Source organism: Xyrauchen texanus, chromosome 9 (genome assembly GCF_025860055.1).
Source record: "Xyrauchen texanus isolate HMW12.3.18 chromosome 9, RBS_HiC_50CHRs, whole genome shotgun sequence".
NCBI classification, from domain to species: domain Eukaryota; kingdom Metazoa; phylum Chordata; class Actinopteri; order Cypriniformes; family Catostomidae; genus Xyrauchen; species Xyrauchen texanus.
In genome coordinates this window covers 46,966,480-46,987,447 of record NC_068284.1, presented here as the reverse complement: position 1 = coordinate 46,987,447, position 20,968 = coordinate 46,966,480, and the positions used below count along the sequence as shown (strand labels likewise).

Below are 20,968 nucleotides of genomic sequence, written 5' to 3'. Positions count from 1 at the left end.
TTAGTGTGTTTTGAACATTTGCAAAGGTTTGTTTTATTTGTCTTGTTTATGCTACTGCACTGTTCTAAGCATCTTTTCTTGGCTGCTGCTTTAAGAGTTATTGTGACGTCATAAACAAGACTATTTAGGAGGTCCATAACTGTTCTGATTTGGGGCATTTCACCATTGAAACCTAAAATATTATATACAGTGTCACGAATTCTGTGTTTCTGTGGCGTTTTTGATTGATTCCGACTCGCAACTGAATCGTTCGTTTGAATCGGTTCATTTTTATGACTCGTTCGAAGCTTATCTCAAAAGCATCCGTCTGAAGTTCTGAACTAGCTCTCTTTTGTCTGAACCGAACTCTTGAGATATATTTTGACTTTATTTCCTTTATAAATTGGTGTTTGTTGTTAATGACCTGATTTATGTAATGCACATCAAAAAAGTTGCTAATGGTTGTTGTGGTTGAACCGTATTTCTCCGCTTGGACACTTTCATGGAATATTCCGGGTTCAATACAAGTTAAGCTCAATCGGCAGCATTTGTGGCATAATGTGGATAACCACAAAAAATTATTTAAAATTGTCCCTCCTTTTCTTAAAAAAAAAAAAAAAAAGCTAAAATCTGTGTTTAAGTGAGGCACTTACAATGGAAGTCAATGGGGAACAAAACCTGTAAACGTTTAAATAGTCGCTAGTTTAAACGTTTAGACACAAAATGTAAACAATATGAGTGTTAACGTGATTATAGTGTGGTAAAATCGCTTACAAACCTTTTATGTGTAAAGTTATATCCAATTTTACAACTTCGTTGCCATGCCGATGTAATGTCAACAAACCCAAAAATCCTAAAACGACTGTAAAAATGGCAATTTAAACAAGTGTTAAAAGCTTCAAAATAAGTGTTAAAGTCAACATTATCTATATTTTATTTATTTTAAATTCTTTACAATTCAGAAAAAACTTTAATAAAGAAAATATCTGATTTTACTCATATCCACAAAAGTTCTGTCAACTATGTTACTAAAACATAGACTGTAAAAAAAGATGGCCGACGCCCCTTCGCTCTTTTCCATTGGTGAGAACTGAAGCCGCCAGTGTCCCGATATGGTGCTGACATCTTGGGACTTGAGTCTGCGCAGTTGCGATTTCGGGACCAGACCTGCGCAGTAGTGAGCAGGAAGTAAAGCCGCGAAATCAAGGCCCCGCCCTCACTCTCGCTGAATCAATCGCAAGCACACGCCCCTGCACTTTTGACTTTTGAATTATGACGGTGTGAAATAATTAATTATAGAAATTTAGATATTAAATTTAAAGCTCCAATCTCCTCAGTCCTCCGAAGATCCTGAAAAAAAGTCAGTTGGTGCTTCAGTGACTACTTCACTCAGAGAACCTGTCAATCACAGCTGTCAATCATGATGTCACAGCACCGTTTTTATAGCATCAAATAACTAAAAACAAACTTATTTTGAAAACAAACACTTGAAATGACATCAACGTGATAGAAACGACAGTAAATGACAGAAACTATCTTTGGAAAAAAGATATGTGAAGTGTAATTTAATTGTTTAGTTGGTCTCACGTCCCGTTGAATAACATGGGGAGGCGGGGTTTATGACCTATACCCCCCTGCAACTAAAAAATGGTGAATCCCAAAACCATGTGACCAGCATCATGTGATGTCATTTTGAACACTTCCTTTAATATTTTAACTATAATAGAATATTGTCAAGGAGTTTATTAATTGACCGTCAACTATGTTGGGTGCATTTTCATGGTTTGTAATTTTTTTTTTAGGTTTTTAACTAAAATACATATAAAAAATGTAGGTTAACCTGATCAATAAACATGTGGTTGGCCAGGCAAGACCTGCCGAAATTACGAGTCAAAATGCAAAGTGTCAACCAGGGACGGACTGACAATCTGTGCGTTCGGGAAAAGTCCAGAACGGCCGTCCAACCGAGGGCCGTCCGTCGGCACAAAAAAAAAGTATAATAAAGCAATATGAACAGTCAACAGTAGGGACATTAATACGATCACTTATATGCAACGTGTGAAAAAAAAAAAACTGAGGAAGAAGAGTCGGCCTACTAGCCAGTTTGTGATTCGTCCCCGGCCGCAGTCAGATTTGTAATGGAAGCAGGTCAGTTTAGAAAAATGTACAGTTTTGTACATGAGCTGCAGCCAGGACGAAATTAACCCTTTCGCACGTACGATCACACACACACACACACACACACACACATGTTGTGTTTCCATGTTTTATGGGGACTTTCCATAGACATAATGGTTTTTATACTGTACAAACTTTATATTCTATCCCCTAAACCTAACCCTACCCCTAAACCTAACCCTCACAGAAAACTTTCTGCATTTTTACATTTTCAAAAAACATAATTTAGTATGATTTATAAGCTGTTTTCCTCATGGGGACCGACAAAATGTCCCCACAAGGTCAAACATTTCGGGTTTTACTATCCTTATGGGGACATTTGGTCCCCACAAAGTGATAAATACACGCTCACACATATACACACACACACACACACACACACACACACACACACACACACACACACACACACACACACACACACACCAGTGTGATTAGAACGGTCAGTGCACCGTGATTAGCTGCTAATATTAAATGTGCTTTCGCGCGTTGGCTGGCGCTGAGCCAGAGACGGACGCGCTCAGCGCTGTCATATCACAACTTAGTTTTCAGTGTTTTCAACCACATAATGTTTCTTTTAGGTTTTAGGTTTCAGACATATAATTTCATTTCACATACGTAGGTACTAAACAAACAATACAATACATTTAGAGAGACATAGAGTTTGTAAAGTACAACCTCCTGACAGATGCCTATCACATCCTTGGCTTAGGTTACAAATTTCTTCTCACTCTGCCTGTGACACAGGTAGCTTGTGAGAGAAGTTTCTCTGTACTGAAGTACATTAAGAATCGCTTAAGGAGCAGAACTTCTCAGGAACACCTGGAAACATTCATGTTAATGGCCACAGAGAAGGACATCCTCATGTCCCTTGACAATGACCTCATAATAGACAGAGTTGCTCAGAATAGTGCCCTTCTCAAGAAACTTTTACTTCCCCAACATTAAAGGTGCTGTACTGTGAAGATCCAGGACTTAGCCAAAAAACTTGAACACCGACAACTTCTCAGTCCCTCACCCCTTTCCACTAAAGCCCAAAACGGTCTCCTAAGGCCCTCCCCCACAGGGAGAATGAATGCATGTGCATGAGCAGTGATTGACACGCAGTTAGACACCCCTTATGGCCCTGATGGGTGCATCTGAACAGGGAGCTGTGGATTTCTGCAAATCACACTAGGCTGCAGGTAGTACCAGAGGAGACAGATTTTTTTTTTTAATTACCTGCTTCATGTAGTTCTACTTGAACACAGGGTCAGTTTCAGCAAATATGACAGAAAGTTAGTTTTATAAGGCCTACTACACTTTTAAATTTGCTTACATTATATTTGAATAGTTATAAGTTATAGTATATAGTAACTATATGTTTTATAATTACAAGTTTGTGTAATTTGAGGTTTCTGTAGCCAGTGACATTTAATTACTTGTATTTTATTTTTAATGCAGATGTGATGGTATTGTACATTTTTTGTTTTTATTTGAAGGCTGAGGCTTCATTAATAAACAACCCCAATTATTATCATCATTGGTTTTGAGATGTTACTTGCTGTGAATACCTTGTCTGATACAGTATTGTGGCATATTATCAGGACATCCTGGCTAGTGTCTGTTGCGCGGCTAGTGGCGAATGGCCGGATGATGGGCCTATTTGGGAGAAAGTCCAGGGCTGTTTTTTAGCCCCAGTCCGTCCCTGGTGTCAACTATGTTACCGGTCAACTAAAGCTACCTTAGGGCCAACTCTTGAGTAACATAGTTGACGTGACCTTATTATATGATAATATTATTTTTCATAGATCAGTTTTATGTCATAATATAAGCCTGTATGTGTCAGAGGACACTGTGTGTGTGTGTGCCCTCATGCATGTGTGTGAAGCATGATAAATAGGGAGTTAACGGACATTTAATTGATTTAGCAAAAGTAACAAGATATGTATAATTAGATATAATTAACCATATAATATGCAAGTTAAACAGAGATCTTAAGTAAATGGTGTCATTGTATTTAGTGAAAATAGCTGGATGTTGCTTGATGAAGAGACAAAAGAACCCTTAATTATGTGTGTTACTTGAAGTGTAGCATTTAAGAGTCATATTTCTGAAATGATTCACTGAAATGAAAAATTCAAAAGAACCGATTCGCTCGAACGAGTCAGTCTGTTGAACACACCCACGTTTTACGAGAGACAGCCAGTCTCTCGTAAAACGCAGTACGGTCTCACTCAATCAGCAGAGAGACAGATATCACGAACATCAGCGTTTTCTGCACATTTATATGAATATAATATAATATATATATACAACGATCCAAAGGAGTCGGCTATTCTATTTAAACAGATTTATTTATTTATTTGTAATTATTTGCACCAACGCTACCCAAGTGCAATCAAAGAGAATGTCGTTTGAAGATGATTTTTTAAGGATTTCTAATGTCATATCTTGGGCTGTGATTACATTATGAGCAAGAGTCCGGATGCAAATCTCTATGGTCAATAGTTTGCACAAACTCCGCTAATCAGAACCGCGCGCATCATTCACCTTCATTCACCCTAAAACATCCCACAGGGCAGCAGGACACCCATCAGTGACCGTATAGAAGACATACTCGAAGGTATTTAACGTTTTGAGTTTTTGCTTATAATTCAAGTCATTGTGTTTTTGACACTTTTTTCTTTCTTGTAAAACTAGATTATGTCTCATTGTTTAAGCAAAGGTATCAGCTGTCCTCTGCCGGTCAGGTGATGTTTCAGACAGGTGTTTCGTGAAATACAGACGAGAGAGATAACTGACGTCACATCAAACTTTTGGACATGACGGCTTCTCTTATGGCATATTGTACCTGACTGTCTAACATACAGCTATTTGTCATGGATGTAAATTTGTGTCATGTTTTTTGAACATGTACCATGGTAGTACTATGTTTTTTGGACATGTACCATGGTAGTGCTATGTTTTTTGGACATGTACTATGATAGTACTATGTTTTTTGGACATGTACCATGGTAGTACTATGTTTTTTGGACATGTACCATGGTAGTGCTATGTTTTTTGGACATGTACTATGGTAGTGCTATGTTTTTTGGACATGTACCATGGTAGTGCTATGTTTTTTGGACATGTACCATGGTAGTACTATGTTTTTTGGACATGTACCATGGTAGTGCTATGTTTTTTGGACATGTACCATGGTAGTACCATGTTTTTTGGACATGTACCATGGTAGTGCTATGTTTTTTGGACATGTACCATGGTAGTACCATGTTTTTTGAACATGTACCATGGTAGTGCTATGTTTTTTGGACATGTACCATGGTAGTACCATGTTTTTTGAACATGTACCATGGTAGTACCATGTTTTTTGAACATGTACCATGGTAGTACTATGTTTTTTGGACATGTACCATGGTAGTGCTATGTTTTTTGGACATGTACCATGGTAGTACCATGTTTTTTGAACATGTACCATGGTAGTGCTATGTTTTTTGGACATGTACCATGGTAGTACCATGTTTTTTGGACATGTACCATGGTAGTGCTATGTTTTTTGGACATGTACCATGGTAGTGCTATGTTTATTGGACATGTACCATGATAGTGCTATGTTTTTTGAACATGTACCATGGTAGTGCTATGTTTTTTGGACATGTACCATGGTAGTGCCATGTTTTTTGGACATGTACCATGGTAGTGCTATGTTTTTTGAACATGTACCATGGTAGTGCTATGTTTTTTGGACATGTACCATGGTAGTACTATGTTTTTTGAACATGTACCATGGTAGTGCTATGTTTTTTGGACATGTACCATGGTAGTACTATGTTTTTTGGACATGTACCATGGTAGTGCTATGTTTTTTGGACATGTACCATGGTAGTACTATGTTTTTGGACATGTACCATGGTAGTGCTATGTTTTTGGACATGTACCATGGTAGTACCATGTTTTTTGGACATGTACCATGGTAGTACCATGTTTTTTGAACATGTACCATGGTAGTACTATGTTTTTTGGACATGTACCATGGTAGTGCTATGTTTTTTGGACATGTACCATGGTAGTACCATGTTTTTTGGACATGTACCATGGTAGTACTATGTTTTTTGGACATGTACCATGGTAGTGCTATGTTTATTGGACATGTACCATGATAGTACTATGTTTTTTGAACATGTACCATGGTAGTGCTATGTTTTTTGGACATGTACCATGGTAGTACTATGTTTTTTGGACATGTACCATGGTAGTGCCATGTTTTTTGGACATGTACCATGGTAGTACCATGTTTTTTGGACATGTACCATGGTAGTGCTATGTTTTTTGGACATGTACCATGGTAGTGCTATGTTTATTGGACATGTACCATGGTAGTGCTATGTTTTTTGGACATGTACCATGGTAGTGCTATGTTTATTGGACATGTACCATGGTAGTGCTATGTTTTTTGGACATGTACCATGGTAGTGCTATGTTTATTGGACATGTACCATGATAGTGCTATGTTTTTTGGACATGTACCATGGTAGTACTATGTTTTTTGGACATGTACTATGGTAGTGCTATGTTTTTTGGACATGTACTATGATAGTACTATGTTTTTTGGACATGTACTATGGTAGTGCTATGTTTTTTGGACATGTACCATGGTAGTACTATGTTTTTTGGACATGTACCATGGTAGTACTATGTTTTTTGGACATGTACCATGGTAGTACTATGTTTTTTGGACATGTACCATGGTAGTACTATGTTTTTTGGACATGTACCATGGTAGTACCATGTTTTTTGAACATGTACCATGGTAGTACTATGTTTTTTGGACATGTACCATGGTAGTGCTATGTTTATTGGACATGTACCATGATAGTACTATGTTTTTTGAACATGTACCATGGTAGTGCTATGTTTTTTGGACATGTACCATGGTAGTGCTATGTTTTTTGGACATGTACCATGGTAGTGCTATGTTTTTTGAACATGTACCATGGTAGTGCTATGTTTTTTGAACATGTACCATGGTAGTGCTATGTTTTTTGAACATGTACCATGGTAGTGCTATGTTTTTTGAACATGTACCATGGTAGTGCTATGTTTTTTGGACATGTACCATGGTAGTGCTATGTTTTTTGGACATGTACCATGGTAGTACTATGTTTTTTGGACATGTACCATGGTAGTGCTATGTTTTTTGGACATGTACCATGGTAGTGCTGTTTTTTGAACATGTACCATGGTAGTACTATGTTTTTTGGACATGTACCATGGTAGTACTATGTTTTTTGGACATGTACCATGGTAGTACTATGTTTTTTGGACATGTACCATGGTAGTGCTATGTTTTTTGGACATGTACCATGGTAGTGCTGTTTTTTGAACATGTACCATGGTAGTACTATGTTTTTTGGACATGTACCATGGTAGTACTATGTTTTTTGGACATGTACCATGGTAGTACTATGTTTTTTGGACATGTACCATGGTAGTGCTGTTTTTTGAACATGTACCATGGTAGTACTATGTTTTTTGGGCATGTACCATGGTAGTGCTATGTTTTTTGGACATGTACCATGGTAGTGCTGTTTTTTGAACATGTACCATGGTAGTACTATGTTTTTTGGACATGTACCATGGTAGTGCTATGTTTTTGGACATGTACCATGGTAACACTATGTTTTTGGACATGTACCATGGTAGTGCTATGTTTTTGAACATGTACCATGGTAGTACTATGTTTTTTGGACATGTACCATGGTAGTGCTATGTTTTTTGGACATGTACCATGGTAGTACTATGTTTTTTGGACATGTACCATGGTAGTGCTGTTTTTTGAACATGTACCATGGTAGTACTATGTTTTTTGGACATGTACCATGGTAGTACTATGTTTTTTGGACATGTACCATGGTAGTACTATGTTTTTTGGACATGTACCATGGTAGTACTATGTTTTTTGGACATGTACCATGGTAGTGCTATGTTTTTTGGACATGTACCATGGTAGTACTATGTTTTTTGGGCATGTACCATGGTAGTGCTATGTTTTTTGGACATGTACCATGGTAGTACTATGTTTTTTGGACATGTACCATGGTAGTACTATGTTTTTTGGACATGTACCATGGTAGTGCTATGTTTTTTGGACATGTACCATGGTAGTGCTATGTTTTTGGGCATGTACCATGGTAGTGCTATGTTTTTTGGACATGTACCATGGTAGTACTATGTTTTTGGACATGTACCATGGTAGTGCTATGTTTTTTGGACATGTACCATGGTAGTACTATGTTTTTTGGACATGTACCATGGTAGTGCTATGTTTTTTGGACATGTACCATGGTAGTACTATGTTTTTTGGACATGTACCATGATAGTACTATGTTTTTTGGACATGTACCATGGTAGTACTATGTTTTTTGGACATGTACCATGTTTTTTGGACATGTACTATGATAGTACTATGTTTTTTGGACATGTACCATGTTTTTTGGACATGTACCATGGTAGTGCTATGTTTTTTGGGCATGTACTATGATAGTACTATGTTTTTTGGACATGTACTATGATAGTACTATGTTTTTTGGACATGTACCATGGTAGTACTATGTTTTTTGGACATGTACCATGTTTTTTGGACATGTACCATAGTAGTGCTATGTTTTTTGGGCATGTACTATGATAGTGCTATGTTTTTTGGGCATGTACTATGATAGTACTATGTTTTTTGGACATGTACCATGTTTTTTGGACATGTACTATGATAGTACTATGTTTTTTGGACATGTACCATGTTTTTTGGACATGTACCATGGTAGTGCTATGTTTTTTGGGCATGTACTATGGTAGTACTATGTTTTTTGGACATGTACTATGATAGTACTATGTTTTTTGGACATGTACCATGGTAGTGCTGTTTTTTGAACATGTACCATGGTAGTACTATGTTTTTTGGACATGTACCATGGTAGTACTATGTTTTTTGGACATGTACCATGGTAGTACTATGTTTTTTGGACATGTACCATGGTAGTGCTGTTTTTTGAACATGTACCATGGTAGTACTATGTTTTTTGGGCATGTACCATGGTAGTGCTATGTTTTTTGGACATGTACCATGGTAGTGCTGTTTTTTGAACATGTACCATGGTAGTACTATGTTTTTTGGACATGTACCATGGTAGTGCTATGTTTTTTGGACATGTACCATGGTAACACTATGTTTTTTGGACATGTACCATGGTAGTGCTATGTTTTTTGAACATGTACCATGGTAGTACTATGTTTTTTGGACATGTACCATGGTAGTGCTATGTTTTTTGGACATGTACCATGGTAGTACTATGTTTTTTGGACATGTACCATGGTAGTGCTGTTTTTTGAACATGTACCATGGTAGTACTATGTTTTTTGGACATGTACCATGGTAGTACTATGTTTTTTGGACATGTACCATGGTAGTACTATGTTTTTTGGACATGTACCATGGTAGTACTATGTTTTTTGGACATGTACCATGGTAGTGCTATGTTTTTGGACATGTACCATGGTAGTACTATGTTTTTTGGGCATGTACCATGGTAGTGCTATGTTTTTTGGACATGTACCATGGTAGTACTATGTTTTTTGGACATGTACCATGGTAGTACTATGTTTTTTGGACATGTACCATGGTAGTGCTATGTTTTTTGGACATGTACCATGGTAGTGCTATGTTTTTTGGGCATGTACCATGGTAGTGCTATGTTTTTTGGACATGTACCATGGTAGTACTATGTTTTTTGGACATGTACCATGGTAGTGCTATGTTTTTTGGACATGTACCATGGTAGTGCTATGTTTTTTGGACATGTACCATGGTAGTGCTATGTTTTTTGGACATGTACCATGGTAGTACTATGTTTTTTGGACATGTACCATGATAGTACTATGTTTTTTGGACATGTACCATGGTAGTACTATGTTTTTTGGACATGTACCATGTTTTTTGGACATGTACTATGATAGTACTATGTTTTTTGGACATGTACCATGTTTTTTGGACATGTACCATGGTAGTGCTATGTTTTTTGGGCATGTACTATGATAGTACTATGTTTTTTGGACATGTACTATGATAGTACTATGTTTTTGGACATGTACCATGGTAGTACTATGTTTTTGGACATGTACCATGTTTTTGGACATGTACCATAGTAGTGCTATGTTTTTGGGCATGTACTATGATAGTGCTATGTTTTTTGGACATGTACTATGATAGTACTATGTTTTTTGGACATGTACCATGTTTTTTGGACATGTACTATGATAGTACTATGTTTTTGGACATGTACCATGTTTTTTGGACATGTACCATGGTAGTGCTATGTTTTTTGGGCATGTACTATGGTAGTACTATGTTTTTTGGACATGTACTATGATAGTACTATGTTTTTTGGACATGTACCATGGTAGTACTATGTTTTTTGGACATGTACCATGGTATTACTATGTTTTTTGGACATGTACCATGGTAGTACCATGTTTTTTGAACATGTACCATGGTAGTACTATGTTTTTTGGGCATGTACCATGGTAGTACTATGTTTTTTGGGCATGTACCATGGTAGTACTATGTTTTTTGAACATGTACCATGGTAGTACCATGTTTTTTGAACATGTACCATGGTAGTACTATGTTTTTTGAACATGTACCATGGTAGTACTATGTTTTTTGGACATGTACCATGGTAGTACTATGTTTTTTGGGCATGTACCATGGTAGTACTATGTTTTTTGAACATGTACCATGGTAGTACCATGTTTTTTGAGCATGTACCATGGTAGTACTATGTTTTTTGAACATGTACCATGGTAGTACTATGTTTTTTAGGCATGTACCATGGTAGTACCATGTTTTTTGGGCATGTACCATGATACTACCATGTATTTTGGGCATGTACCATGGTAGTACTATGTTTTTTGGGCATGTACCATGATACTACCATGTATTTTGGGCATGTACCATGGTAGTACTATGTTTTTTGGGCATGTACCATGATACTACCATGTTTTTTGGGCATGTACCATGGTAGTGCTATGTTTTTTGGGCATGTACTATGATAGTACCATGTTTTTTGGGCATGTACCATGGTAGTACTATGTTTTTTGGACATGTACCATGACACTACCATGTTTTTTGGGCATGTACCATGATACTACCATGTTTTTTGGACATGTACCATGATACTACCATGTTTCTTAGGCATGTACCATGATACTACCATGTTTCTTAGGCATGTACCATGATACTACCATGTTTTTTGGACATGTACCATGGTATTACTATGTTTTTTAGGCATGTACCATGATACTACCATGTTTTTTAGACATGTACCATGGTATTACTATGTTTTTTGGGCATGTACCATGGTAGTACTATGTTATTTGGGCATGTACCATGGTAGTGCTATGTTTTTTGGGCATGTACTATGATACTACCATGTTTTTTGGACATGTACCATGACACTACCATGTTTTTTGGGCATGTACCATAGTAGTGCTATGTTTTTTGGGCATGTACTATGATACTACCATGTTTTTTGGACATGTACCATGACACTACCATGTTTTTTGGGCATGTACCATAGTAGTGCTATGTTTTTTGGGCATGTACTATGATACTACCATGTTTTTTGGACATGTACCATGACACTACCATGTTTTTTGGGCATGTACCATGATACTACCATGTTTCTTAGGCATGTACCATGATACTGCCATGTTTTTTGGGCATGTACCATGGTAGTACTATGTTTTTTGGGCATGTACCATGGTAGTACTATGTTTTTTGGGCATGTACCATGGTAGTACTATGTTTTTTGAACATGTACCATGGTAGTACCATGTTTTTTGAACATGTACCATGGTAGTACTATGTTTTTTGAACATGTACCATGGTAGTACTATGTTTTTTGGACATGTACCATGGTAGTACTATGTTTTTTGGGCATGTACCATGGTAGTACTATGTTTTTTGAACATGTACCATGGTAGTACCATGTTTTTTGAGCATGTACCATGGTAGTACTATGTTTTTTGAACATGTACCATGGTAGTACTATGTTTTTTAGGCATGTACCATGGTAGTACCATGTTTTTTGGGCATGTACCATGATACTACCATGTATTTTGGGCATGTACCATGGTAGTACTATGTTTTTTGGGCATGTACCATGATACTACCATGTATTTTGGGCATGTACCATGGTAGTACTATGTTTTTTGGGCATGTACCATGATACTACCATGTTTTTTGGGCATGTACCATGGTAGTACTATGTTTTTTGGACATGTACCATGACACTACCATGTTTTTTGGGCATGTACCATGATACTACCATGTTTTTTGGACATGTACCATGATACTACCATGTTTCTTAGGCATGTACCATGATACTACCATGTTTCTTAGGCATGTACCATGATACTACCATGTTTTTTGGACATGTACCATGACACTACCATGTTTTTTGGGCATGTACCATGATACTACCATGTTTTTTGGACATGTACCATGATACTACCATGTTTCTTAGGCATGTACCATGATACTACCATGTTTCTTAGGCATGTACCATGATACTACCATGTTTTTTGGACATGTACCATGGTAGTACTATGTTTTTTGGACATGTACCATGACACTACCATGTTTTTTGGACATGTACCATGACACTACCATGTTTTTTGGGCATGTACCATGATACTACCATGTTTTTTGGACATGTACCATGATACTACCATGTTTCTTAGGCATGTACCATGATACTACCATGTTTCTTAGGCATGTACCATGATACTACCATGTTTTTTGGGCATGTACTATGATAGTACCATGTTTTTTGGGCATGTACCATGGTAGTACTATGTTTTTTGGACATGTACCATGACACTACCATGTTTTTTGGGCATGTACCATGATACTACCATGTTTTTTGGACATGTACCATGATACTACCATGTTTCTTAGGCATGTACCATGATACTACCATGTTTCTTAGGCATGTACCATGATACTACCATGTTTTTTGGACATGTACCATGGTATTACTATGTTTTTTAGGCATGTACCATGATACTACCATGTTTTTTAGACATGTACCATGGTATTACTATGTTTTTTGGGCATGTACCATGGTAGTACTATGTTATTTGGGCATGTACCATGATACTACCATGTTTTTTGGGCATGTACCATAGTAGTGCTATGTTTTTTGGGCATGTACTATGATACTACCATGTTTTTTGGACATGTACCATGACACTACCATGTTTTTTGGGCATGTACCATAGTAGTGCTATGTTTTTTGGGCATGTACTATGATACTACCATGTTTTTTGGACATGTACCATGACACTACCATGTTTTTTGGGCATGTACCATGATACTACCATGTTTCTTAGGCATGTACCATGATACTGCCATGTTTTTTGGGCATGTACCATGGTAGTGCTATGTTTTTTGGGCATGTACTATGATACTACCATGTTTTTTGGACATGTACCATGACACTACCATGTTTTTTGGACATGTACCATGACACTACCATGTTTTTTGGGCATGTACCATGATACTACCATGTTTTTTAGGCATGTACCATGATACTACCATGTTTTTTAGACATGTACCATGGTATTACTATGTTTTTTGGGCATGTACCATAGTAGTGCTATGTTTTTTGGGCATGTACTATGATACTACCATGTTTTTTGGACATGTACCATGACACTACCATGTTTTTTGGGCATATACCATGATACTACCATGTTTTTTAGGCATGTACCATGATACTACCATGTTTTTTGGGCATGTACCATGATACTACCATGTTTTTTAGGCATGTACCATGATACTACCATGTTTTTTAGACATGTACCATGGTATTACTATGTTTTTTGGGCATGTACCATAGTAGTGCTATGTTTTTTGGACATGTACCATGACACTACCATGTTTTTTGGACATGTACCATGACACTACCATGTTTTTTGGGCATATACCATGATACTACCATGTTTTTTAGGCATGTACCATGATACTACCATGTTTTTTAGACATGTACCATGGTATTACTATGTTTTTTGGGCATGTACCATGGTGGTACTATGTTTTTTGGGCATGTACCATGATACTACCATGTTTTTTGGGCATGTACCATGGTGGTACTATGTTTTTTGGGCATGTACCATGATACTACCATGTTTTTTGGGCATGTACCATGGTAGTGCTATGTTTTTTGGGCATGTACTATGATAGTACTATGTTTTTTGGACATGTACCATGACACTACCATGTTTTTTGGACATGTACCATGATACTACCATGTTTCTTAGGCATGTACCATGATACTACCATGTTTTTTAGGCCCAGAATAGTGTGGGAATACTGCATGGTACTTGAATATGGTAATTGTTTAGTACCATGGTATTAAAGGGATAGAAGTCTGTTTACACTGTTGTTTTGTTTATATTCTTGTCGTTTTTGCACAGCTGAATGATGGAGCAGATCAGCGATTGGTTCTGGAATCAGGACTACTGGCTTCCTCCTGGGGTCAGCTGGGAGGATATGGAAAAGGTGGAGGGACCTTGGAGACCTCTCCCACGGGATCTGTTCATCTCTCTGCCGATAGCTCTGGGGTTCATCATGCTTCGTTATGTGTTTGAGAGGTCACTGATGACTTTATCACATCCTGGGGGGGGTTTAATGTCATTAACTGCTTATGAGGTACTGGCCTGAATTTAAATCACAATATGATTTAGGCTGAATCAGTTACAAAATGTAGGCCTATTAAAAAGTAGAAGCCCACTGAAAATGCAACTGTTACAACATACTATGTTTATACCTTGTAAGTAACTTGTAGTAGCATGTAAATACCATAATCATTAAAAAGTATGATTAAAGTATCATAATACAGTATTAGGCTTGCATATGATACTTTCAGGACTTTCAGTGCCTGGTCCTTTGCATCACAAGTGCAACGCTCCATCATTTTAGCTACTGTGCTATATTGAAATCTTCCTGGAGTCGTGAGTTTGAATCCCAGGGCATGCTGAGTGATCCAGTCAGGTCTCCTAAGCAACCAATTGGCCCGGTTGCTAGGGAGGGTAGAGTCACATGGGGTAACCTCCTCGCTATAATGTGGTTCTCGCTCTCTGTGGGGCGCGTGGCGAGTTGTGCGTTGATGCTGTGGAGAATAGCGTGAAGCCTCCACACGCGCTACGTCTCCGTGGTAACGCGCTCAGTGTTTCTATTAGAGGTCAACCGATGGTGGATTTTGCCAAGACCGATAACTAATGTGGTGGAAGAGGCCGCTAACCGATTAATTGGCTGATAGTTTTTAAAATGAATTTATAGAACAACATTTTCTGAGTTGGCACCGATATTGAGGCCAGAGTCCAAAATGAATACAATCCCAGTTGTACTTTATTTTTCAACCATTATCCCAATAATAAAAATTATAATAAAATGAAGATTTGGTGCAAAACGTGGGACTTTTAACACTAAACAAGCCTGAAACACACGGGGACTCTTATTTTGAAATGACGGAGACTTGAATTAGTTACAATCAGGGCTGGATTGGTAATCTGGCATACCGGGCATTTTTCCCGGTGGGTCGACGCACTTTGGGGCCGATCAAGGCCGGACTGGCCAACGGGAGAACTATGCTGAAATGAGCCGCCGTGTTATACAGAACGGGTCACAAAACGGCGCGGATATGACGAAGGGGCAGTGATATGCAAAAAAGGACAGCGACCATCCTCAATCATTTTTGGGCCAGTTTCTATGTAAAATCCCGGGCTGATTTCTCTTCCCAGTCAACCCCTGGGTACAATGCTCTTATTTACCAATTTAGGCTTTTTATAGCCTATTTATTATTATTATTATTATTATTATTATTATTATTCACTAAATGAAGTTTGAAACACGATGTATGTGCTGAGGGACATTTTCATATTCTTTTTCTTTGCATGTCCTTGCTTCAATTAAAAACATTGTTAATAATAACAATAATTATCCTAATTATCAGAGGAACACGGAGGAATAAAAAAACAGTATCAGCAACTACCGTCTTTTTCCGATAGCGATAGTAACTATCGGCACAGATTAATCGGTAAAACCGATATATCAGTCTACCTCTAGTTGCTATGGTAACATTATAACATATAACATCTATAATAAATTTTTGTAAGTTACCAAAAGTTAAACTGTGGTATCTTATTAGGTACTATTAAATTAAATGTATCAAAATGGCAAAAAAGATTATGAAAGCTTTTTACACTGCTTGAAAAAAATACAGTCATAACAATAACTATAGGAACTGTAGTATTTTGGTGAAAATTCTAATTTATTTTGTTTTTAACTTTATATTTACTTTATTTTTCTTATTTATATGTCCGCGGGCCACGAACAATGACGCTTTCGACCTGTCAATCATTTTGCGCATTCTCTTAGTATTAAAGTTGCAGCGAATTATTGAGGCTTAATGCCATTTTTATGCCATGTTGTTCACAGCAGTTGCCAGTTGAGGGCGCTGTTTTGCTGCCGGCGTTTTTCACAATCGTTTCTGCACGATGTCGGTCTCAATAAAGCTCATTTGCTATTTTTGGAGTGCGCAGTGTTGCCAACTTAGCGACTTTGTCGCTAGATTTAGCGACTTTCCAGAACTCTTTTGCTAATTTCATTCCAAAAAGCCACTAACGAGAAATCTAGCGACTTTTTGGACAAACCTTAGCTGCTTCCATAGAAGAAAGTCGCCAATGCTGCCAGGCAGTCAAGGGCCCCTGGTAGTCAAGGGCCCCCCGGCAGTCAAGGGCCCCTGGTAGTCAAGGGCCTTCCGGCAGTCAAGGGCCCCTGGTAGTCATGGGCGTGGTCTTGCTTTCCTGCCCGGACTTGGAGGCGCACCTCATTCTGCATCTCCTGTGTTCAGTGAGACAGACAGAGAGAGAGAGGTGAGACAGTGAGACTCAGAGAGAGAGAGGTGAGACAGTGAGACTCAGAGAGAGAGGTGAGACAGTGAGACTCAGAGAGAGAGGTGAGACAGTGAGACTCAGAGAGAGAGGTGAGACAGTGAGACTCAGAGAGAGAGAGGTGAGACAGTGAGACTCAGAGAGAGAGAGGTGAGACAGTGAGACTCAGAGAGAGGTGAGACAGTGAGACTCAGAGAGAGAGAGGTGAGACAGTGAGACTCAGAGAGAGAGAGGTGAGACAGTGAGACTCAGAGAGAGAGAGGTGAGACAGTGAGACTCAGAGAGAGGTGAGACAGTGAGACTTAGAGAGAGGTGAGACAGTGAGACTCAGAGAGAGAGGTGAGACAGTGAGACTCAGAGAGAGAGAGGTGAGACAGTGAGACTCAGAGAGAGAGAGAGGTGAGACAGTGAGACTCAGAGAGAGGTGAGACAGTGAGACTCCGAGAGAGAGGTGAGACAGTGAGACTCAGAGAGAGAGAGGTGAGACAGTGAGACTCAGAGAGAGAGAGGTGAGACAGTGAGACTCAGAGAGAGAGAGGTGAGACAGTGAGACTCAGAGAGAGGTGAGACAGTGGGACTCAGAGAGAGAGAGGTGAGACAGTGAGACTCAGAGAGAGAGAGAGGTGAGACAGTGAGACTCAGAGAGAGGTGAGACAGTGAGACTCCGAGAGAGAGGTGAGACAGTGAGACTCAGAGAGAGAGAGGTGAGACAGTGAGACTCAGAGAGAGAGAGGTGAGACAGTGAGACTCAGAGACAGTGAGACTCAGAGAGAGAGAGGTGAGACAGTGAGACTCAGAGAGAGAGAGGTGAGACAGTGAGACTCAGAGAGAGAGAGGTGAGACTCAGAGAGAGGTGAGACAGTGGGACTCAGAGAGAGAGAGTGAGACAGTGAGACTCAGAGAGAGAGAGGTGAGACAGTGAGACTCAGAGAGAGAGGTGAGACAGTGAGACTCAGAGAGAGAGAGGTGAGACAGTGAGGTGAGACTCAGAGAGAGAGAGGTGAGACAGTGAGACTCAGAGAGAGAGGTGAGACAGTGAGACTCAGAGAGAGAGAGGTGAGACAGTGAGACTCAGAGAGAGGTGAGACAGTGAGACTCAGAGAGAGAGAGGTGAGACAGTGAGACAGCACAATCAGTTGACCGCACGGCGACCGCACATAGACGTGAATGAGCTGCGCATGTGCAAACGCGTTGTCAAGGACCAATCACAAATCTGTTTCGAAAAGAGGGGGCGTGGCTAATCCAGCGGCTGAAGTCACTTACAGCACCTTTAATTTGACTTATTATTAGCGTTTGCTCAGGCGAGTTTGAAGCATCACTTATTTTCCTTAATTTTGAATATTGAATTTAAAAATGTACTTCTGCTGAGCCTCTTACATGCAGGAATCTTTTGTCTTACTGAGTTGATTCGCTTCCGTATAAAATCAGTCTCTTTGTTTAGTTTTGCACGTTTGCCGTCTGCTGTCGCGTAACTTTATACCGGTGGCGGCTGCTGGTCTTTCAAAGAGGGGAAGCTCATTTTCGGCCTACATTATAAACTTATTTACCCTATGTTTTGCACTAAATCAATCTTAGGTGTTGATCTGCCCTGCTGTTTAATTCTAATTTTTTTCCTCGTAAGGAAGACTTTCAAATGGCTTCGCCAAAATCAGGTCGACAATATTAGCACCGTCTGCCATCGTGCGCAGTTTCACCCGTACGACGCTAGCCTAGCCTACTGTATGAATGAATGAATGAACGAACGAACGAACGAACGCTGTAAAACAAAATATATTAAACTTGGTAAAACTGAAACAAGGAATGTGGTGTATAATTGTGTGAAATGTATTATGCAAATTGACTAGCAATTTCGCCAAACAAATATAAAGAAATAGGTTGCAGCAGTTTGTCTTTCGACTACACTTGAGAAATCCGCTGATGGGACTGAGCCTGAAATAGCTTCAGTGACTTCTTATAGTACAGATTCGCTGTCAATCAAAAGGAGATGCAGTCTTTCGACAGATCCTCCAATCATCACGCGAAGCCCGGAGTCGGGCCAGCCCACTCCTCATTCACCCCCAGAGACGCTGAGCGTCCGTGAGGCGGGACATAATCGCAGCATTTATCCAATGACCGTCTATTTTCGGAGCACTGAAAAAAACTGTTCAGAGCAGCCCCATTGAAGTCAATGGACGCTCGGCTTCAACAGGGAAATGCACTGACGCTACGGGAATGTATGAGAAGTAAATCGAGTCAGCCGACCTGCTATATGTAATGTAGCTGATTCTGAACGAACTCGTCTTCGAGATGAACGTGTTCTAACGCATTTTTAGTCAATAAATTGTTTACACAATAGTACATATTTGACCATTATTTTTTGGACATTATAGGGGAAGCTGAGCTTCCCTTGCAGTCTTAAAGAAATCCCCACTGCTTTACACGCTGTCTTTGTGAATGATGACCTGTCAGTCAGAGAGTCATGCGTGAAGCAGGTGTGTGTTTCTGTGTATTGTGTAAGCATTGTGTGATACAAGAGGGAGGGGAACACTAAATCAACAAACAGTGTATGCGAGTGTTGCTGCTGAAGCGGATCGCTATAGCAACACAAAGAGGTGTCAGATGATGCGGCGAGCTTGTGTTTGGTCCTGTATCGTCTTTCAATGACAGTGCAAATATATTGCACAGGCAATGTTAAACATATAACATCATATCAGACTCAATCTCCTAGCTTCAGCCCCGAAATGGCATTTGCCTATAAATCTTTAACTGTAGATTCCTGGTATTGTTTGATATCACACGTGTCTCCGGTTGACTTCTGTGACAGGGCGGGAGGGCTTATCAGGCTAATCAACCCTCCGAGAGGGATAAAGGGAACGGGTGTGTATAATCACGATCCGGCCCCGCCCTCCCGCCCCGTCACAACTTCTTTGTGTCTATTCTTAGTTCTGAGACAAAGTTTATTCTTGAATGAAACTTACTGAGTCTTTTGAGCTGTTAAAGAGGAACCTAAAAGCAATATATTTTCCTCTGAGATCAGCTACTCTTCAAAATGGCTTTTTGATTGATTTCTGTACATTTGAGTTGAACATCCAACCCGATCTAATCACGTTCATTCTACTTCATTAAATATACACGTCTGGTTAAATAAAGTTTTTTTAGAGAAACGTGATTGTAATGAGACCTTAGTTCGTCAGTCTTTTTATTCTTGTTTTAACACACTCATAACCGTCGGCAACCAAAGAAAACATCCTTGAATAAATCAAAGCAGTCCAAATTAAAAACTCTCTGGGAGAGTGCTTGTTGTGCCTTCAAGTTGTTTTCATTGTTGATGGGTTTTTGACCAAATTGGATGCCGCAACGTTAAAGCCCAGGGCCCACCCCGGCATTCAAGGGCCCCTGGTAGTCAAGGGCCCCCCTGCAGTCAAGGGCCCCTGGTAGTCAAGGGCCCCCCAGGCAGTCAAGGGCCCCAGGTAGTCAAGGGCCCCCGGCAGTCAAGGGCCCCCAGGCAGTCAAGGGCCCCAGGTAGTCAAGGGCCCCCAGGCAGTCAAGGGCCCCAGGCAGTCAAGGGCCCCCCGGCAGTCAAGGGCCCTGGCAGTCAAGGGCCCCCAGGCAGTCAAGGGCCCCAGGTAGTCAAGGGCCCCCAGGCAGTCAAGGGCCCCTGGTAGTCAAGGGCCCCCAGGCAGTCAAGGGCCCCTCCGGCATTCAAGGGCCCCCCGGCAGTCAAGGGCCCTAGGTAGTCAAGGGCCCCCAGGCAGTCAAGGGCCGCCTGGCAGTCAAGGGCCGCCCGGCAGTCAAGGGCCCCAGGTAGTCAAGGGCCCCAGGCAGTCAAGGGCCCCAG

General features: G+C 39.8%; 1 protein-coding gene across 1 annotated transcript in view; it reads left to right on the top strand.

The window, feature by feature from the left end:
• The first annotated feature begins 4,357 nt into the window (after positions 1-4,357).
• cers4b (ceramide synthase 4b) overlaps positions 4,358-20,968 on the top strand; it is a 37,727-nt gene continuing 21,116 nt past the window's right edge. The window contains exons 1-2 of the mRNA XM_052133723.1: positions 4,358-4,762; positions 14,674-14,850. Of these exons, the coding sequence (XP_051989683.1) occupies positions 14,678-14,850 (173 nt within the window). The 5' untranslated portion in view covers positions 4,358-4,762; positions 14,674-14,677. The remainder of the gene's footprint in view (positions 4,763-14,673; positions 14,851-20,968) is intronic.